We start from the raw sequence: 21,807 nt of genomic DNA on the forward strand, positions 1-21,807 counted from the left end.
CAGAGTTTGAAATATTTCATTAAACCTTAGATTTATTTTTTAAGTTTGGTAAATTTCGAGTTTAATGGCAGTTGAAGATTTTAATTTCGGAGATTAGAAAAAAAAAACTGAAGCAAACAATTAAAAGCAAACAAAACAAAAATGTTGACATAATATAAATCTGTTGACTACACCCTATCACGTGACCTTTTACGCTGACTTGACATTTTTATTTTTGTGACTCATGATTCTTTTAAAGAAAAACAAAATTGATTAGGGATTAAAATCAAAATCATAAAATTAAAAATAGGGACAAAATTTAAAATAAAAATTTAAATATTTTTCATCTCTTCAATACCATCTTCATTATCTATCAACACTATGTTCATCTTCTTTCGATTTGAATTTTCTGCTGTAATTACGTCACACAGTTACAACTTTCAACCGTCTGATCTGAATAGACGGTTGAGATCGTTTTACTATATGCAAGTAATTTAGACCAACGATTCAAATTTATTACCACGTAGAACTGCGTGAATTATTGACAGCAAGAAATCTCCGCAAGCCCCCGCCAAAAAGAGAACACTCCCAATGCGAACCAAAGCTAGAGAGGTCCATCTTATTCATCCTTCTTAAGCTACAATTTTGTAGCAGTGAATATGCCATGAATCAAATTTGCCTAGTCTGTTAAGATGTCAGAGAGTTTAATAAATAAAACGACCCATTTTATGAAATTCAAATTCTTCAATAAAACAAACATAAAAATAACTCTATCATATAATTTTAATAGTAAAAACTCAATTCAATAGCACACATGTACAATTATAGGGATATTCATTTACTACTTTGACAAAGCCTATTGAACTATGTTTTTGCCTTCAATTTCATTGCAGCCCTAACAACTATCATCTTCCTTGATTTCAGAATTAGGCAAATCACTTCCAACTTGTATGATAGTACCAAATAGCTTGAAAGAACGAGTAACATTTTTAGTGTCGCAGTTGTTGGGATCGACAAACTTTTCCATTGTTGAATGTTGGAACTCTATTATTGGAATGGAGGAGTCTCCTTGTATATCACTTAATAAAGCAGCAGGATCTTCAGTAACTTTAAGCTTTTTTGTTGGGGGACATTGTAGATGCAATGAAGGTATGTTGGAATAATATTCAATCTGCCATGGACTGACTTGTATTGTATTTTCCGAGACTTTAGCTTCATCCCATTTAACCTATTATATTAAAATGAAAATCGTAAGAATCCAATATTTTCCAATCATAATAGAATTGTAATAATACTAATAATGGAAGATTAAAAAATAAAAAAAAAATAAAAAAGAGGGAGGAGGGCATATAAGGACAAAAGTTTCTAATCAAATATCTACATTCAAATAAGAGAAGTGTTATATATAGCGAAAATTGAAATCGCGAGAATCAAATAAATATTGTGATTGGTCGGCTTTTATGCTAACTCCACCTTTTTTTCACCAAACACGGTGAGTGGTGTTTTCCATCCAATGAAAAACGTACACCAAGGCATTCGTGAGTTTCATGAATGATTTTCTTTGCTATAAATAACACTCCTTTTCTAATAATTCCCTTAAGATATTTCAGGTTTGTCATTATCACCTACATACATTCTCTTTGTTTCTCTCTCCTAACATATTTGCACTAAATTAAATATAAGTTAATGTAAGATTTTTAAATGGAGAGAATCAAAATCTCAACTATGAATATTTGCAACTTTAAAATGTAACTTCATTCTTTGACCTATTTTCTTTGACCTATTCACTTTAATTTAATTGCACCATATTGATGTTTAAGATAAATAACAGCATCTTGTAAAAAAAAAGAAGATAAATTAACAGCAATAATAAAATAATATTGTTAATTAAACAATAACTTAACGTTATGTGTTGCATATACCTGAAGCATGTGCCATGGACGGTTAGAAGGAGCACAAAGATTAGTGATTGTCCCATGCTGCAAAGATATTGAAGAATCATCATTATTCAAAGAGCGTTTAACTCTCATTCCACAATTCCAATTAATCTTCATTGCATCCTCCACAACATTAGCATCCACTACAAAATTATCACCATCATCAGCGGTCGGATAGTACACAACTTCAAACGCCTCGTTCTTTTCCGCCAATTTCACCGCCTCTATAACCACTGATTCCTTCTTTTGCACAACAGCAGGAGTAGCAAACTTTTTGACCCGACGAATTCCAACATAGATCTCTCCAGCCGAATTTTTCATAAAAAGAAGGGAATCACCACCTACAAGTTTCTTCTTGTCAACGAATTGACTCCAGTTATGAGTGAACATGTGTCTCTTTGGATTCCCACGGTAGACATGGCGAAACTCCCAGACATTACCGTGAACATCGGCGATGGAGAGTTCCTGAGTGGGCAATTTGGCTTCCAAATCAAGTGGTGGGAAGATCAATTTGGCGCATTTGCTAGGTACGGAGAATGCACCGCCGTTATTAGCATCAGATTGACTAAGAGTCTTGCCAGACGAAACAACATAATTATCACCTCCATCATCATCATCATGAACCTCGAAAGGTTCAACTGTACTACCGTCAATGACGGGAGTTAAGAGCAGTTTAGTAAAGACTTCATCGGTTTGAGGATCGGCGAGGAGATCAACGGATGAGATGATGCATGGAATGAATGGACGGTAACTATTGATAAGTGAAAGTGATTCGGTGTTTGGAGTAGGGTTTGCGTGTTCCAAGTGCCCTAGTGGGAAATAGTAAACTTTGGAATGTAGTTTTGGAATTTTGACGGTGTCGCCGGCACAACTCTGCCAGATTTTTGGATCTACACGGCTTGGTTGCTCTAGAGCCATGGTGGGAAGAGTAAAGAAATTGTTATTTGGAGAGAAACAGTGAAGCGGAAATAAGGTAGGGTTTTATGTCTTGAAACTTAGATATAAATAGAAGTTGAGTTTGTGAGAGATTTATCTTTTGTTATGTTTTTTTCTTCTTCTTTATCTTTTGTTTTGTTTTTATAATCCGCACATCTCTACTAATTTGTTTTTAAATAAAACAAAAAGTTTGTTTTTTTCTTTCTTTTATACCTAAACTAAGTTTGTTTTTTAATAAAACAAAAACTTTTTTTTTTCTTCTTCTTTTAAGCCTATGCATTCGGACAATTCCACTGATTTTTATTTGATATTTGAGTTTGTTACTATATTAATATAGGAAATTTATTTTAAATTAAATAGTTAAAAATTTGTTATATAATATTGTTAAAATATAAATGGAATTATTGTGTTAATTATTTCTTGTAAACTTATTTATTTAAATTTTTATGTGTCAGTCATAAATAATTGTCCCGTGTATATTTTTAATCAAAAAATAAAATTTTTATTATAAATATTTAGGATAACTTAGTAAGTTTGATATTAATTAACTTTATTATATTATTATTAATTTTTTTTTCTGTCTATTTTTATGTATAGATTGTTATATTTTGTTCCTATCAATAATGCATTTTGTTCCTATTTTTAAGCACATCATCTTTTTATATTTTTTATATATTTATTTTAGTAAAATTACAATGAAGAATATAAAACTTATGACGTTTTTAAAAGTAATAAGGATAAATTATGAATTTTGATAGTAATTATCTCTAAAGAGTCCAAGTCCACAAACAAAAAAACAAACTTCACACTGTCCTCCAACAAATTTAATTTTTTAAAATAAATGAAAAATTAATTTTTCCATCTAGTGCCGTACGAAACCGACGTGGAAAGCGCACATTCTACATCCGTTAGGACCCTATGTGAAAAGTCTCCAATTTACTACATCAGATGCATTTACATCGGTAACCGGAGCACTTTCTATGAATGTTCTGGTTTGCAAAATTGAAATTCTTATAAGAATTTAAAAAGAGGAGTGATATATCAACATTAATTTGTGGATAAAAATACGACATCGTCTCTTCCTCTTTCTTCAAAGTACGCAATTCGAAATATGCAAAAAAAATATATATTAAAAAAAGAAAAAAGTGTATAAATTAAATATTGAATATTTGTTTGATAGATTTGAGTTTTAATAACATTTTTTATTAAAAAACTGAAACACTCATACGAAAAACAAGCATTAGTATATACATGAAAGAATTGGACAACTAATTGGTTTAACACACTTTAATATGATGGAGAATTTTCTAGAGGGAACAATTCCATATTCAATTGGAAAGCTTACAAATCTATTAAGATTAGTTTTGCAAGAAAACAAATTATCTGGTAAGATTCTTATTGTTATTGGCAATTTTACCAAGTTGTCTGACTTTTTACTTGCATACTAGTAATAAATTAGAAGGAAGCATTCCATTAACTCTCAGATATTGCACCAAGTTGCAATCATTTGGTGTTTCTGGCAACAACTTGAGTGGTGATATACCTATGATAGTTAGTTTGGTAACTTGAAGCATCTTTCGATATTGTATCTGCATGAAAACAAGTTGTCAGGTGAAATTCCATCTAAACTTGGAGATTGTTCGGCATTAAGCGAGCTTGTTTTGAGGAGAAACTTCTTCCAAGGAAGTATATATACCTTTGTTAATGGCTTCCTCTTTAAGGTCCCTCCAAATTTCACGAGTCTAAGCCCTCATGAACTAGAAGATCTGAAATTTTTGAATTCCTTAAACTTGTCTTTTAATAATCTCGATGGCGAGGTTCCTACAGGAGGTGTCTTTAGCAATGTAACAAAAATTTCATTACCGGAAACAAGAACCTTTGTGGAGGAATACCTCAATTGAAGCTTCATGCATGCTTTAAGGTGCCCTCAAATATAAACATAAGATCTCCCAAAAAGAAACATGAGTGTAATTGGTGTGGTTTTGACATCCAAATTGGTAGGATCAGGAAGCTTTGGTTCTGTTTACAAAGGATCTCTTATTGCTGTAAAGGTGTTGAATCTTGAAGCACGTGGAGCAGTAAAGAGTTTCATGGCTGAACTGAATGTAAAGCTCTAGGAAAGATGATCGAAGCATCAGAATCTTGTCAAGATCATAACTTGTTGTTCAAGTGTTGATTATAATGGTGAAGATTTCAAGGATATTGTTTTTGAGTTCATGCCGAATGGGAGTCTAGAAAAGATGTTGCACGATAATGAAGGCTCTGGAAATCATAATCTCAACCTCAATCGCACAAAGGGTAGACATATTGCTCTTGATATAGCTCATGCATTGGATTATCTTCACAATGATGCAGAGCAAGTTGTAGTTCACTGTGATATTAAGCCGAGTAATGTTCTTCTCGACGATGACATTGTAGCCCACTTGGAAGACTTTGGCTTAGCTAGGCCCATTCTTGTAGCCACAGGGCATTCAAGTAAAATTCTTTCTATGCCTTACTTGTTTCTATTTTTCATAATGTTTCAGTATATCACTGCTACCCATATCACTAACAAAACAAGAGCTCACTCACACCCCCAAACTAATTACTATATCTTTTGGTTGTTTAATTATATCTCTAGTTAATGTTATGGACACAACTCCTAAATCATTATTATATTTTTTTAAATTGGGACCGAAATTTGCGACGATTTTCACTCAGAAATATCTCTTTATGCCAAGGTATTAACAAGGCCCTTGTTTTTTATGCATATATGCGAGTACTAAACTATCAGTTGCCTTGTTTTTGTCTTAGTTTGAGTAAGCAAAAGGAATATATAAACTTGTTGAAAAGTTGAATTTTGGAAATGGTTGAATGTCGAATATTAAAATGTATGCGTCCTTGACATACCTTTAAAATGTATTAGGCCTTTATTTCCTTTCCTTTGTACTTAAATAGTTGATTAGTTACTTGGGCTGGGCACATCACAAAAAAAGAGTGAAAACAAATATATCTTATATCACTGCGTTTTAGTTTACTTATGAGCATCTTGACTAATTTACTATGTACATATGTTACAAAAATACATCACATGCAAGTAATTGTAAATTTAAGAGCCACAAATTGTCATCACATGCTTAGTAAGAAAAATAGATATATGCTATCAAATTTGTCTGGTCAATTAAGATCTAAGAGAGTTTTGTTTAAAAAAAAGACAACTAGCTAGTTATCTTCATAGTTTTGTTAATGGCTTCAACTTCATTGCAGCCCTTACAACCATCTTCGTTGATACCAGAATCAGGTAAATTGCCACCGGCGGATAATTTTATGATCCTACCAAATAGCTTAATCGAACTGGGACTAACTTTACTGGCCTTGCAGTTGTGTGTACTGGCGGACTCGCGCTCTGTGCTCCTTGATAAGGCAAAGCCCGGATCAACTCTAAGCCTTTTTATTTGGGGAAAATGTAGATTCAATTCAGCTATGTCGAAAATAGGTTCAACCATCCAAGGATTGATTCGCTTTGTATTTCCTGAGACTTTAGGTTCATCCCAATTAACCTATATGATATTGAGATAAAAAATTGTTAGAATCCAACATTAAAATGAAATCTACCTATATAGTAAACATATGTAAAGTGTTAACAAATCATGTATGAAGTTATTGGACCTATTTAAAGTATAAAGTTTCTAAAGTCATTGAAGTTTGTTTTCATGAACTATCAACTATGCATCGTCTAATTATGGAAAAATCATGTTGGAAAAACCCTATCTTCTTCTTTTTTTGTTTTGCAAATTTTATTAGATGCGAAAAACCAAAGAATACGACGAGTATGAGAATAGAGAATATTATTATATGCAAGCGATGTGAGACTTCTTTAACAAATATATATACCTGAAGCATTCGCCATGGACGATTAGAAGGAGCAGGTAGATTAGATATTGTTCCCTTTGAAGAATCATTATTCAAAGGAAACTTAACTCTCATTCCACAGTTCCAATTAATCTTCATTGCATCCTCCACAACATTAGCATCCACTACAAAATTATCACCACGGGCCGTCGGATAGTAAACAACTTCAAACGCCTTGTTCTTATCCGCCAATTCTGCTGCCTCTGTAACCGCTTTCTCTGTAATTCTCCGACTTCTTGAGATATCAAACTTCCTACGAATTCCGATAAAGATCCTTCCGGCTGAATTTTTCAAGAAAATTAAAGAGTCACCAACGACGAGTTTCTTTTTGTCCACAAACTTACTCCAGCCGGAGGTGATCAGGTGTCGCTGGGGAGTCCCGGTGTATATATGACGAAACTTCCACACTTCACCGTGAACATCGGTAAAGGAAAGCTCTTGAAACGGTGCTGGTTTGGCTTTTAAATCAAGGGGAGGGAATATCTTGATAGCGCAGCCACATGGTACTGAGAATGCACCGCCGTTATTAGCATCAGATCGGGTGAGAGTCTTGAAAGACGAAACAACCTGAACGTTGTTTTCTTGATCTTCATAGGGAACGTCAGGAGGTTCAATGGTGCCGTCAGCTACGGGAGTAAGGAGTAATTTGGCGAAGACCTCATCGGTGTGTGGATCAGCGAGGAGATCAATGGCGGAGATGATACAAGGAATGAATGGACGATAACCATTGATAAGGGAAAGTGACTGAGTGCTTGGAGAAGGATTGGAATGTTCTAAGTGACCTTGTGGGAAGTAGTAAACTTTTGAATGTAATTTTGGTATTTTGATGGAGTCGCCGGCGCAACTCTGCCAGAGTTTTGGATCTACACGGCAAGGTTGCGGTTGAGACATATTAGGGATGATTAGGGTTTTTTGTGAGAAAAGGGACAGGGATGATTAGGTATTTGAAAGAGATCAACAAGCGGGGGAATAAGGTATGATTTTAAATTTTCATACTAGATATAAATATAAATAGAATGTAAGGGGATCTAAGTGATAAGTATCACATTTATCTCGGAAGTTGTTTTTAAGTAGTTAAGTTAAAACAAATTAAAAGGGAAAGATATGTATCTTGTAAAAAAATTGTACATATGTAATATATATTTTTGCCTCTTTTACTCAAAAATCGTACATATGTATTCAATTTTGTTGGATATGTCTTGGATATTCAATCATTTTTTTTTGTTTGGTAAATTTTTTGTTTTTCTTTGCCAAAATAAGTCGGTCTTTAAGTTTAATTATTTTTTATATAAATTAAATTTTGAAAGCTTTAATGCAATTTTGATCCTCCTATTTTAAAAAATATGAAATTTGATCCTCTATTTTAAAAACCAACTTTTTATTCTCTATTTTGAAAAACTTGAACTTTTGATCCCCTATTTTAAAAGTCAACTTTTTGATCACGCTATTTTGAAAAACATGAAATTTTGATTCCCCTATTTTGAAAAATATGAACTTTGGTCCCCATATTTTAAAAGCCAACTTTTTTATCCCCTATTTTGAAAAACCTGAACTTTTGATCCTCTATTTTAAAAGCCAACTTTTTGATCACCCTATTTTGAAAAACTTGAACTTTTGATCCCCTATTTTAGATTTTTCTGAATTTTAGTCCTTGAACTCAATTTGGTCAAATTTTTGCAGAAGTATCAAGCTCATTAGTGACGTGGCAGTGTCCATGTTGACAAAACGTTTCCATGTCTTTAATTTTTTTACATCAAATATTTGAAAAGTATTAAACAATAAAATAATTAAATAATTAATAATAATTTAAAAAATTTAACCTCTATGCATATATATAATTAAAAATCCTTAAAAAAAATATATATAATTAAAAATCAGTAAATTATCCAAAAAAAATTAACGATTGAGAACAAAGTCAATGAACGATTGAGAGGAAGCGAACAAAGACGAAGGGTGTTAACACGAGCGTGATGATTTGTATTTCTGATTTCTTAGGGTTCGTGATTTAGGAACCAGCGTTTGCTTTTCTGACTTCTTTGAGTAATTTACTGATTTTTAGTTATATAATAATGTTAAGAGGTTTATTTTTGTTATTATTATATAATGTAAAGAGTGGATTCTATGGTGAGGGCTCTATCTAGAGCTGTCCAAATGGGCTAGCCTGAATGGGCCGGCCCGCTAAGCCCGAATATTTTCCGGGCTTGGGCCTTGAAAATTATAGCCCGAATAGCTTCCGGGATTTTTAGCCCGGCTCGATAAAGCCCGATTAAAATAAGGGCTAGCCCTAATATGCCACGGGCGGCCCGCGAGTCCGAATAAATTATAATAAAAAAATTAAAAATTAAAATAAATATTAATAATTTGTTTTGTATGATTTGAACTTAGTTTCTATTATAAGAGTTTTTTCGCCGCCCTACGAGTTTCTCAAATATCATCCGATACTTAAATAGCGGACGATTTTTTTCCCTCAAATTTCTCATTTTTACTACTTAAGTCGCGGATGAGTAAAAATAGGGCACCCGAGAAACTCGTAGGTAGCGGTTAAATAAAAATAAGGCACGCGAGAAACTTGTACGTAGCGGATGAGTAAAAATAGAGCGCGCGAGAAACTCATAAGTAGCGGATGACTAAAGTAGGGCACGCGAGAAAGTTGTAGGTAACGGATGAGTAAAAATACGCTCTAGAAACTCGTAAGTAGCGAGTGAGTAAAAATAGGGCGCGCGAGAAACTTTTAGATCGGATGAGTAAAAATACGGCGCGTGGGAACTATTTTATATATATATAATATAATATAAGTAGCGGATGAGTAAAAACAGGACACGCGAGAATTATTGATCTTATTTAATATTTATAATGTTAAGTTTGAGCACCAAAAGTAAAATAAAAAATAAATCGGGCTAACCGGAAAGCCCTACATCCCGTACCGGACTAGGCTCGGGTACTAATTTTGGTAGCCCGTTTTTTATCCGGGCTTTTTACCCCGGCCCGACGGAGCCCCAAACCCGATCGGGCCGGTCTGAAATTGGTCGGGCCGCCCGTTTTAACAACTTTAGCTCTATCAAGTCCCTCACCGATATACCACTTAAATTCACTATTAGATTCAATAAACCTACATGATCTCATAATTCATGACCTCACTGCATCCAATTTCTTTCCCCTCTCTCTTGGTCCGGATTTAGTAGAAATAAAGTGAAAACACACACACACACACATATATATATATATATATATATATATATATATATATATATATATATATATATATATATATATATATATATATATCCCATCCTCCTTCCAACTCGATTAAACATGCATGGCAGAATACTTTCTTCGTTTTTTTAGAGTAAAGTGATAAGTTTAAAGAATATATTGAATTTCATACTTTTCTCAAATCAAAGAATAAGGGATGAGTTAAACAAAATATTTGGCATATGGAATAATCAATTTTAACACCTAATTTGACTTCCTGCGTTTCAAGCTAAAAGTTATCTATAATCTATAACATAACAATATATAAAGGCAAAACATTATTTTGGTGTAGCTTATTTTTCTTCCAAAATTACCCTTCACAACAAATCTATAACTTCCCTTCAATTTTTTTATCTTCCAACCACCACTTACAATTTTTGTTTCTCATGTTTTTTATCGTTGGTCTAACATAGTACATTAACAAGGGACATCAATTTCACGGTGCACTAATAGGAGATCCATTTAAAATTTTAAAAAAATCTATTGGCATGAAACAAATATCTTTTACGCGCAATTGTAAAAACTAATTTATAGATAAATCAGTCAGATTGACTAAGGTTTGACATAATATATATGTTTTGACTTAACTCGAAATTTATAAAATTTGATTAACAAATTTAACCAAAACCGAAAATCAAATAATGAACTTAAACTAAATTTGAGTCTAAATTTATTCTTTAATTACCGTATTTTTCATTATTTCTACTTTATTTTCTTCCCACTAAACAGACTCTCACTAACCATCCAAAAAAATCCAGCTTGCGTGGTTTAGAAGTTAGTGATTTTCACATCCAAAGTTGCATCACAATTAGGATCACTAACTAACTATTCAAACCCAAAAAGTGCATCATCCTTTCTCAAATATCCACAAACTTATCAATCAAAATATCAAGAACACAAAATCCAATTAAAAAATCACAATTTCTCATCAACTAAATATCTCACAAACTTTATCTCATTGCCACGTATGTTAGACCCCACGTGTTATCCACTCCACTTTTCACCTCAACAAAACCTTGTACCCTTTCATCAAAATTTCAGTATCTTAAAACAAAAAAATATCCTCAAAAGTCAAAAATTTGCCTCTTTAAAATCTTAGATTTTTTTATGTTTTTTACTATAAAAAGATCATTTTTTCTTTAACCCTTTTTGTTTTTATTCCTCAATTTATCCGAAAATTTAGTCATCTTATATCAAAAAAGAAACTTTTTATGTGACCCTTTTGAATTTTCTCTATCATATGCACCGATTTCTCATGATTGTGATTAATTTCTATATAGATTTGATAAAATTTTCTTTTTAAGTAAAAGGGTTTTTTTTTATAGTTTAAAATTCATCATTTTTCTCGTTTCAATCCTTAAAGAACTTTGTGTGAAGTGATCAAGAACATGGGATCAAGTGTTTCTCCGAATCTTGAATGTTGGAAACTAAGAACTCTTTGTTCTTTTCCCTCTGATTCATGGAAATCACCACGTTCAGTTTCATCTCTGCCATTGAAACATGTCACTCACAAGAACAAAATCTTGAGGGGTAAAAGGGTAAATCGTGCTTGTTCTTGTTCTGCTTCTCTTTTTGATGATTTCCATTTTCTTAATGATGAAAAAAGAAGAGAAATTTTGGAACCTTCTTTTCTTGGTATTCAGCCAGAACCACCTAGTTGGCCAGAGAGAGAAGAGATTTTGAAATTAAGTTTTGAAAGAAAAGTGAAAAGTGTTGGAATTCCTTTATCTATTAGGATGATTAAGAAGAAGTTACAATTAGAAGAAGGTTTTAAAAATGAAGTAAATGAATTGAATAATTGTTCTGTTAAGAAAAGTTTTTCATCTTTATTGTTTATGCTACATGAGCTTCAAAATCATGCTTTGGAAACAAGAGAATCACTTTGTGGTGAAGATTTGAAAAGTGTTATGGTTAAGTTAAATAGAGAAATGGATGATTCATTTGTTTGGTTGTTTCAACAAGTTTTTAGTGAAACACCAACACTTATGATTGATGTTATGGTTTTCCTAAGTAACTTTTCTGTGTTTTCTATGAGTCACAACAACACTGCTAAGGATGTTACTAATTCATCGATGATGAACGAAGTTCTACACGGTGTTATTGTTCAAGATGAGTGTGTGAAGGATGAGTTGACAGAAGAGGAAGAAAAGTTATGGAATTTTATGTTGGAGGAAGCATCAAAGATGCAAAAAGTGTTGAGGGGTGAGGATTTGGACTATGAAACAATGATGAAGCTTGTGTCTCAAGTTTCTGTGGAGATTGAAGGGGATCAATATGAGGAATATGAGAAAACTGATGCTTATTACAAAAAGCATATAAGTCTCACACCTTATAATTCACTTCTTCTGTCTAACTATGCACAGTTTCTCTTCCTTGTCATGAAGGACAATGATGGGTGAGTTTTCAAAATCTAATTTTGTAATACTATTTGTTAGCATTGATTGATGATGTGTCATTGTTTCAAATCGTAGTTGTGGTTATGCTATGAATCTTTATAATACGGGAAATTTTGGTCTAAATAGTAGTTGCAATGTCGTTGCAGAGACCTCAAAAGCATTATGTTGTGGACCGCAGTTTAAAACCATGTGTTGCATTAAGAGAAGAATGCATCTAAAAAAGAATCATATGCTTGTTTATTCTCTTTATGCAATGAAAGGGTTGATTAGATTTTGATTTGTTTTGAAGCTTAAATAAGTAATTTTGAGTACATTTGTTTTGGTCTAAGCTAAAGTATATATATTGAAGTGACATTTTTCAGTGTTGAAAGAAAAATATGAGTAAGAAAAAAAATGCTAATGTACTATGTTTGTTGTCCTTATTGGAGAATGTTTTATTATATCATCATTATGCATGTATGGTACAAAAGGATTTGAGTCGTGTGCGGTCACAACTTTGTGATTGCACATAGTCAGCCACATTTGGACCATCTGTATTGAAATCTGAATAGTCCAGATGTGGCTAACTACGAACAGTGACACACTTCATACATTCCAAATCCCAAACAATAGTGTGATTGGCTAGTTTCGAATGAGTCTCTTCAAAATACTTTAGCTCTTACTTCAGTACTAATTTAATTTCTCTATTTTGTGCATTTGATATGAAACAGTGCTGAAGAATACTACAAACAATCAGTGGTAGTGGATTCACCAGAGGGTGAAGCATATTGTAGATATGCTGATTTCTTGTGGTGGATAAGAAAAGATACTTGGGCAGCAGAACTAAGGTATCTACAAGCATTGGAAGCAGATCCTGGAAACACTTTTTATTTATCAAAGTATGCTAGTTTCCTTTGGAACACTGGTGGTGGACAACAAGAGAATAGTACTAGCTTTCCTATAGAAGAATTAGATAACTTACAAATATGATAATAATTGTCCATATTATCCATCTATATATCCCACTTTACTATATGTTGTTTTTTCATTGCTCATATATATAAAAAAAAAAATAAAAAATAAGTAAAGTTTTTGGGGCATTCCGAGAATTGAACTCGGGACCTCTCGCACCCTAAGCGAGAATCATACCACTAGACCAAATGCCCAACAAGTATACATAATTTGTTTATAGAACACCATGTACCTGTTACAAACACCGGGTTTTCAAAAAAATGATGATTAAATTGCGAATTCGGATAATTTAGTTTGTGAAGATTGTTTTGTTGGTAGAGTGTGAAAGTATAACAACTTAATTAAGGTTATATAGTTTTCATATGATAAAATTAAGAAAGATAAAAATTGTTTTGTCAAAAGAGCATACTTTCCTCAGCTAATTTTCAGTTTTTCATCAAAGACCACATGAAAATTATATTTTCTAAATGATATCACTAGAGATGAAATCATTGGGTTAGTTCATTGTGGAACACAAGGCCAGATTGCAGATGTGATGACCAAGTTGTTAAAAGATTTTCTTTTTTAATAGATAGATGAAAAGACAATAATCATTGAAAACTCGCATAATTGAAAGAGTCTGAGTTTGAACTCAACGTGTCACAACGTCTGATCTAACAATTCTGACATTTTTGTCGATTGAACTAGGATTTGTGGACTAGGTTGCTGAAGTTTGACTCTATGGACAAACATGTGCAACATAGAGTTGTTAACTGTCAACTACTCATGTCATGAAAACCAACTACATTGCAGTTTGAAGAAATTGATTCTGATTTGGTTTACCTGTTCAACATTTCATCACTCTGTTACTTCTACACACAAGATGAAGTACAAATACTAAAAGTTTAATATCATTCAATATTTTCTACAAACAAATTATTCTCTGAGATGAGACAAAAAGCACCCTTACCTAGGATGCTAACTTGCATTACAAGTCAATATTACAAGAAATCAACCTAGGGAACTTGCTAGATTAGGGCCAAAAAGCAAGAATTCTGTATAAGGTTCAATATCATACAGCTATATCACTAACGTGGTAACTCAACTATAGCTACTAAACACTAATTGACAACAGTGGAATTTCTAAAAATGTAAAGAAAATTACAATCTACCGATCACCAAAACCAAAGATTGCGACTATCAACGGCCTTCACTGAAGTATATTCCAAGGGCATCCGCCCATACACAGAAGTAAATATGTTGACACACTCCGATCTTCGTTCGCTATGACCTCCCAAACTACTAATTCCAGTTGATCCAATCTCATATATTTTACCTGTAACAAAGACAAAAATCCATCAAGTTAACATCATATACATGTATCTTCTCTGTATATGTGGCGACGTATATCATCATTTAAAACCAACTAGAGCAATGTTCAACATAAAACCAAGCATTAGCATGGAACTTCACAATCAACTGCTTAAGATTATACAAAGCCTAACGTGGAGAGAAAATGTACACAACTTGTCACAAACTAGCACGGTCATTAGTTTCAAAAATAAGTCTCATGATGAAACACAAACGAAATCAAGATAACTGTAAACATATTATGATGAATATATAGATAGGCGTCATTGCACAGAAAGGAACAAAAGAAACAATAGTGGAACTTCCTTAATACTAAGATAAACATATATATGGTTTATTTGGTTGAAAATTATTTCAATCTCAGTTTTACATGAGTTAGCACATTGTTGTATCACTTGCATCAATATACAAGGTGTAATAAAGGACGAGGATTCACGGACTGAAAATCTGAATAGTAGCTGCTTCCTTTTGCTACTGCTATTACTTATATGTATGATTTATTTATTTTTTGAAGACATACTTATATGTATGTTAACATCATAACAAACACCATCTTGTCCAAGAGGGAGATGAAGGAAGAATTGCATCTAAATGAACACAACAAACGACAACTACTTCTAGCAGTCAATAAGAAGAGTGCGAAAATATGGTTTGTTTCATGTTTCTTTAGAGTTTGGACCATTCTAAGCATAAATCATTCATTGGCTCCCCAACCACAAACCAATCGTACAAATGTCAGAAAAATGAAAAGATAAAATTCATTCAATTCCTGAGCAATTGTTATAAGATACGGCATTTTTAAATTACCTTTAACCCATATGGGGGGCGCACCAGTTGCATTTGCGACAAGAAAAGACATTGCAATATCTTCACAATTCCTGGTAAATCAATTAAATTATTGAGAAAATAACAAAATAGTTGGAACTAAAGTTTGACAGATTGAAGTGTGTTAAAAATAAAGGCCGTCGGTAGGAGTCTAGTTCAGATGAAAACCTGTTCTTAGTTACAAATTCTCTAATTGACGATGGCATCTCATTTGTGTAGAGAGCGAAATACTTTTTGTGAAAGAATGCTGCCTTCGAGAGCACCATGCTATATGTACCCGTCCACCACACAGACCACCATCCACCATATCTAAATTTGTTGTTGTCACCGTTCTGAAAGAACATTGAATAATTTGAAAAATCAGCCTTACAAGTTTTTTGATATTTTTCCCCTCTCTGAACTAAACATGGGAAAAGTGATAAACCAAATCTAAAGGACGTCAATCATAAGTTAAAATCAGGTTTAAAGATGCATCAAACATAAGTAGCAGCTTCTTGAAGGATAGATTAAAGAGATGAAATTCTTTTTTCTGTGACAAAATGAAGTTCTTGTTAGCGCAGGCACGAGGTACGGGACCCCAGATTACACGTGTGAAATACAAAATGTGCTATTTTTTATGTTTTATGGAAGTAAGGATTCATGCTCAAATTTGAAATGGATCTGCATATGTTTCAGAAAAAGTATGTTTTCTATGTTTTGCAAAACTACATCTTGAAAGGTGAATGCTATAACGAATTGAGGCCAAATATTGCAGTGCAAACAAAAAACAGGAAATGATGCATGAAGACTATCATAAAAAATAAATTGACTTGCTCGAAGCTTAATTAGTCATTTGTTTTATCTCATGTTTGAGCTCCAAAAGCAATGGCATAAAAGATATATTTCGCGACCAAATTATCAAGGATAATGCACAATCATCTAGTAAAAAAATAGATAAAAAAACATACATACCAAAGAATCCACCCAATGGACACGAGGTACAAATCCCACCATTGCATCAGGTGCACTTTGCCAAACATCAAATGCAAATTCCACTGAAGAGCAAGGAAATATGACATCATCGTCAATAGAAAAGACGGCATCAGTCTCCAAATCTTTAATTTCTTTAAATCTATTGTTCAAACTGTCTTCCTGGTTGATATCAAACCTCAACTTCGCATAACGTCCATCTCTAGACTTGGACTTTACAACTTGGTGCAGATATTTTAGAAGACTTTCTGAAGGAGGATTAGGTTCACTCCACACAATATGTACCGATTCAAGTCGAGGACAAGATGAATAATGTTTGATGGACTGCTTTAACAGATCATATCTCTTCCAAGTGTTCATTACAATAGAATATCCTTTCCTGTAAACAGAATGAAACAACAATTAGTTCTCTGGTGTTATCTGCAACAAACTCTCCGAATTTAAAAGTCAACCCCAGATTTTGTTTTCTCTTATTATCCAATTTGGTAGTTGACTTTGGCAGCTCATCAAAGTGGTGATGACTCAGACAACATTAAGTGTTTGTTTGAATTCATGGTTCAGAGGGTCAAAACTTATTGCCTTCTCTCAAACGTTACTTTAGTCAAAAAAAAAATGTTTAGTTATTTTGAATCAATATTGCTTCTGTCTCTAAACACAAGTCTAACTAGAATAGATAAAGAACTAGCTCTTAGGTTGACAAATTAATACTAACATTTTATATTGAACATTGCTTCAGAGTAAAAATAGTTCAAACTCAAATTTGACCAAATCAAGCTCATAAAAAATCATGTTAGTCGACTCGAACGCTCACCAAAACACACACACTAAACCATCACTCAAATACATAATTACCGACCCGAATACCAGTATACAAACATAATAATCACTGAACAACACCACCAAAACATATTCAACTTCCAGTATACAAATATGAACAAAAGTAACATCAGAAACACATCCCCAAATATCAATATCCAATCTGCCTCTAAATAATATTAATCACCTTAGCCTACATTTGGTATCACAGTCGGTAAGTCAGAATCACGGTGACCCACCGTGATTTTTTATAAGTTACACTTTGTAGCTTCTGCCTTCTGCAAAATCACGTTGGATTTCCGTGATTATGACATACTCACCATACTTGATCCCAAACCTACACTTAAGTTCATTTTGGAAATGAACTTAGCAATAACCTTAAAATCAAAGCAATAAAACCCTATTATATCCCTTTCTATTTATATTTCCTATGCAAAAGAAACAAAAAAGACAACAAATAAAAACCAAACAGAATCTTAGTTCCAAACACATATATAGAAATTCCATAAAAGAACTGAAAGTGAAACTTTGTATCTTTCCAAAAAAACATTTCCTACCAAAAAAACTAACCGATCTCAATCATTACAATAAAATCATGTTACCCTAAAATAGAAACTACAAAAAAAAAAACAAGTTAGAATTAATATTAATCATTAATTAAGTGATTAATTATTAATTGCCATTAAATTAAACTCACCTTGAATCAGAGAAACGGCGAAGAGGAGTTTGATTATTATTATTATTCCATAGTAACAAACTTGAACCGGTTGTTGAAAACGCGAGAAGAGTTAACGCAACGCAACAAAATAACAGAAGCTTGATCTTCACTGATTTAACGGTGGAGATCGCAAATAAACGAAACCGTTGTTCAATCCGACGGTTCAACCAACAGCTCCCTCTCATCACCGCCGTTAATGACACCGAATCTATAAAAAAACCAAACCCGGTGATGAATCTTTCTTATTCGAAACGGTTCGGTTCGGTTCGGTTCGGTTTAGTTTGGTTTAGTGACGAATCAGAATCAAAATAAACTCCATTTTGGAGCTTCGGAATTAGGCTCGGTGAAGACGAAGCAGAAAGAGGATTGGTTTTTGACTGGTTAGGTTCCGACAACGCAACGATTAAGAAGGAAAATATGAATCAGGTGTTGGATGACACGTGGAGGGGTTAATTGACGTTTGATGATGATTGGATCGGAAATTGAGAAACGAGGAAGATCTTGTTGTGGTGTGAGAAGAAGAACGGTAATGTTTTGTTTCAGTGTTTCACTGGTTTTGGTTGTTACACTTACACCGGTATATGAATGGAATCAAATTAATGCTGTTGAATGAAATTTTGTTTTTCTGTTTTTATAATGTGTTTGGAATGAAGAAAACGAAAGGAGAAGAAAACGAAAGGAGAAGAAAAGAAAATAAATATAGTAGGATTTATTTGTTAAATTGATTGTTGAATTGAAGGGATTGGGTGAGACAAATTATGTTTGTCATTTACTTGGGTATAAATCTTCGTCACGATACTTTGAAGTGTGTGCAATCAAGATCTAGTCTATGTTTAAATAAGATAAGATGTATTTAATTTAATTTAATTTATCTATTTATTTAATACTCCCTCCGATCTTAATTATAAATAAATGTCACTTTTTAGATACGTTGAATAATTAATGTATCTAGTCCACTTTCAATAATGCCGAAGGGAGTATACAATAAGAATTTCAATAATGTCGCGATCGGAAGGGGGCTAGAACCACTTGATGCCAGAACTGATCCCAAACCAAATTAAACTATGGTGAAAACAAAAAAAAATGAATTTCAATAATGCCACTAGTTAGTCTAATTAAATAAATTTGTACCCCTCCAATTTTAAATATAAGTTAAAAAAAATATAGGTTTGGATGGGTTCAATTCGATATTTTATCAAAACTTTTGGAAATTACGTGGCGGTGATATTTGAAAGAAAAAAAAACAAAAACCTTGTGGCTTAGGAGGGGGTACTTTCCTACGAAAACTTAATGAGACAAATATTTATCTTATTCAGAAGTGTGATAATCGGATTTCCATTAAAGAGTTGCATCTCATTTCTTTGTGTAATAATGTGCATAAAATGATGTCTAAAATATTTGCTAGTAGATTGAAGTTTTGCCTCAATAAATGTATCTCTTCGGAGTAATCGGTGTTTGTTGAAGGGAGATCTATCTATGATAATGGTATTGTGGTCATGGAGGTTATCCATGCTTTGAAGAGACGAACTACAGGGAGGAAGTGAATTGGCGTTGAAATTAGTAAGGCATATGATAGAGTGGATTGGGAGTATCTTAGAGGTGTACCAAAGAGAATGGGCTTTGGTGAGAAGTGGTCTGGATGGGTTCAAATCATTAGTGATGCTGAACAAGAAAACCTTGCACAGATCCTAGGGGTTCGTCATACCGACAATTATTTGGGTTTTCCCTCTATCATTGGGAGGAGCAAGAAGGAATTTTCTCGTACATCAAAGATTGAATTTGGAAGAAAATAAATTCTTCAGGCGATCCTGTCTTATACTATGAGTTTTATATTTTACCATCCATTGCGGTTACCGATATTGAAATAATATGTTGAATGGCTTCTGGTGGGATGGTGGAGTTAATAACAAGGGGATCAGGTGGTTGGCTTGGGATAGATTGTCTTGTCCAAAGGCTGTTGGAGTTTGGGTTTATGTGACTTTCAAGCGTTCAATAAGATGAACACCATAGGTTTATCTTGGAAAATAAAAACAACCAAATAAGTAATAGCGAAATTTCTTAGAGAAAAAACCAAGAAGATTCTATAAATAGGCAGACTTTCTAATTAAGATATTTTCAATATATAAAATCTACATTTATTAACCAAGTCATTGGGCTCAAGTGGTTAATGAGCTTCACCAAAAAGGACGGATTTCAGAAGAACCCGGATTCGATTCTTGTGTGGAACAATTTATTGGCTAGGCTTTACTTACCGCGCGGCCGAACTCTGGACTATTAGTGCCCTTTTCCCCTAGGAATCAGAGAGTTATAAATCAAAAAAAATAAAATATGCATTTACTCAAATGAAGAAGCTGACATTAATGGTCTGTTGGGTTCAATGGAAAGAAAGTTGGATGAAAGAAAATTACGAAAACCAATGAATGAACATTGACTATAAAGTAGTCTAAGTTCATTCATTAGTTTTTGTAATTTTCTTTCCTCCAACTTTCTTTTCATAGAACCAAATTGACCCTAAGTGGCACCATAATTTTTGAAAAGATACGTAAGCTACATCAAATCAAAGACTCATTCTAAATAATTAAAATTAAGTTTTATTTTAATTAGGGGTGGCAAATCGAGCCGGGCCGGCCTGTTTAACCTGGCATTTTTGTGGGTTGAGACAAAGTTTTTGGCTCGGTGTCTTAAGTTGGTCTGCCCGTCTAAAAAGCAGGTGGATTGGCCCGCAGCGTATTTATAATTTCTTGAGCTTCTCTTTCATTTAATATGTTATATGTTATTGAGACTCGTCGAGATTAACGGTCTGTACATTTTTAACCCCAAAAAAAAATTTCAACTCTGTTGCAGCTCATCCCAATGTGTTAATGTACCTCTACCATTGGAAACATATAAGCAGTGATGTTATTTTAACTCATTTTCAAGAAATGGATGATAAACAATTTTCATCGTAAATGTATTGCATCAAAAAATATTATTTCTCATTTTCAATATAATTTATTGTATATCCGTCAAAAAATATATAATTTAGTGTATAATTTCTTTGATATTTATTTAACCACATCATTATTAAATATATGGATCCGTCACTATGAAATAAATAAAATTTAATAAAAAATTATTATACTTGAGAATCAAATTCAACCTCTCTGAAACAATCTATCTTAAAAAAATCTTATTAACTACTTGAGATTTAATTTAAGGAAAATGTTAACTTGTGCCCTTAAGGCACATTTTAATGAGATAAATGTGGAAATATGCTCTTGAAAATCGTGTAATCAACTCTTTTAACATTTAATATTTTGTATCATTAAATGCTAAATTTCTATATTTAGGTATCTTATCATGTGCCCTTAGGGCACATGTTAACATGACCCTTAATTTAATACTACTAGTTAACATGAATAAGTCAGAAAAATGATGTGTCAAAAAAAAGTCAGAAAAATGATAGTATAGACTCTGATGTGATGTGTACGGGTGACTTTTATTAATGATATTTTTTTATTAATTAATAATCATGACATGAGAGCAACGTAAATGACTTTTTTTTTTAAATTAGAATTTTTGACCCAGTTTTTTTAAAACTTATGCAAACAGTTTATATATATATTATTATAAGTTTGTCAAGGTAGTTTATGATAAAATAATTTATAAAATTATAAATTTCACTACTATGAACTTATAAAATAGCATAAAATCTAATTTATATTATATAAACTCTAAAAAAAGTTGGGTCAAACGGACTCTAACATTTTTTTTTTGACACAGCAACGTTAATGACTTAGATCCTACT

The 21,807-nt window shown here is 32.8% G+C and overlaps 4 protein-coding genes and 1 non-coding gene across 5 annotated transcripts; 1 reads left to right on the forward strand and 4 right to left on the reverse strand.

Moving 5' to 3' along the window:
- Positions 1-874: 874 nt before the first annotated feature.
- Positions 875-2,834, reverse strand: LOC123919670 (auxin response factor 17-like). Its single transcript, XM_045971642.1, has 2 exons — positions 1,902-2,834; positions 875-1,093 (listed from the first exon to the last, which is right to left on the reverse strand). The coding sequence occupies exons 1-2, from the start codon at positions 2,832-2,834 to the stop codon at positions 875-877; spliced, it is 1,152 nt and encodes a 383-aa protein (XP_045827598.1).
- A 3,215-nt stretch (positions 2,835-6,049) lies between these two features.
- LOC123922365 (auxin response factor 17-like) lies at positions 6,050-7,634 on the reverse strand. The gene is made up of 2 exons (XM_045975089.1): positions 6,726-7,634; positions 6,050-6,391 (listed from the first exon to the last, which is right to left on the reverse strand). Exons 1-2 carry the CDS (start codon positions 7,632-7,634, stop codon positions 6,050-6,052), a joined length of 1,251 nt encoding a protein of 416 aa, XP_045831045.1.
- A 3,405-nt stretch (positions 7,635-11,039) lies between these two features.
- Positions 11,040-13,403, forward strand: LOC123881758. The gene is made up of 2 exons (XM_045930493.1): positions 11,040-12,390; positions 13,102-13,403. The coding sequence occupies exons 1-2, from the start codon at positions 11,384-11,386 to the stop codon at positions 13,358-13,360; spliced, it is 1,266 nt and encodes a 421-aa protein (XP_045786449.1). The 5' UTR covers positions 11,040-11,383; the 3' UTR covers positions 13,361-13,403.
- A 61-nt stretch (positions 13,404-13,464) lies between these two features.
- On the reverse strand, positions 13,465-13,536 carry TRNAP-AGG. Its single transcript has one exon. It is a non-coding gene; the product is annotated as a tRNA-Pro (tRNA).
- A 669-nt stretch (positions 13,537-14,205) lies between these two features.
- On the reverse strand, positions 14,206-18,768 carry LOC123924172 (glycosylinositol phosphorylceramide mannosyl transferase 1-like). The gene is made up of 5 exons (XM_045976961.1): positions 18,000-18,768; positions 16,469-16,865; positions 15,686-15,849; positions 15,500-15,570; positions 14,206-14,657 (listed from the first exon to the last, which is right to left on the reverse strand). The coding sequence occupies exons 1-5, from the start codon at positions 18,203-18,205 to the stop codon at positions 14,497-14,499; spliced, it is 999 nt and encodes a 332-aa protein (XP_045832917.1). The 5' UTR covers positions 18,206-18,768; the 3' UTR covers positions 14,206-14,496.
- Positions 18,769-21,807: the final 3,039 nt, after the last annotated feature.

The sequence above is a fragment of the Trifolium pratense genome, linkage group LG4 (assembly GCF_020283565.1).
Source record: "Trifolium pratense cultivar HEN17-A07 linkage group LG4, ARS_RC_1.1, whole genome shotgun sequence".
NCBI classification, from domain to species: domain Eukaryota; kingdom Viridiplantae; phylum Streptophyta; class Magnoliopsida; order Fabales; family Fabaceae; genus Trifolium; species Trifolium pratense.

Bases quoted from the DNA above. Each gene is read 5' to 3' on its own strand.
- LOC123919670 (XM_045971642.1), bottom strand. From the start codon at position 2,834: ATGGCTCTAGAGCAACCAAGCCGTGTAGATCCAAAAATCTGGCAGAGT. The intron at 1,094-1,901 runs GTATATGCAACA...CCAACAAAAAAG, and splicing joins GTCCATGGCACATGCTTCAG to CTTAAAGTTACTGAAGATCC.
- LOC123922365 (XM_045975089.1), bottom strand. From the start codon at position 7,634: ATGTCTCAACCGCAACCTTGCCGTGTAGATCCAAAACTCTGGCAGAGT. The intron at 6,392-6,725 runs GTATATATATTT...AATATCATATAG, and splicing joins GTCCATGGCGAATGCTTCAG to GTTAATTGGGATGAACCTAA.
- LOC123881758 (XM_045930493.1), top strand. From the start codon at position 11,384: ATGGGATCAAGTGTTTCTCCGAATCTTGAATGTTGGAAACTAAGAACT. The intron at 12,391-13,101 runs GTGAGTTTTCAA...GATATGAAACAG, and splicing joins GTCATGAAGGACAATGATGG to TGCTGAAGAATACTACAAAC.
- LOC123924172 (XM_045976961.1), bottom strand. From the start codon at position 18,205: ATGAGAGGGAGCTGTTGGTTGAACCGTCGGATTGAACAACGGTTTCGT. The intron at 15,850-16,468 runs GTATGTATGTTT...ATGTTCTTTCAG, and splicing joins TCCATTGGGTGGATTCTTTG to AACGGTGACAACAACAAATT. The intron at 15,571-15,685 runs GTTTTCATCTGA...TTGATTTACCAG, and splicing joins GAATTTGTAACTAAGAACAG to GAATTGTGAAGATATTGCAA.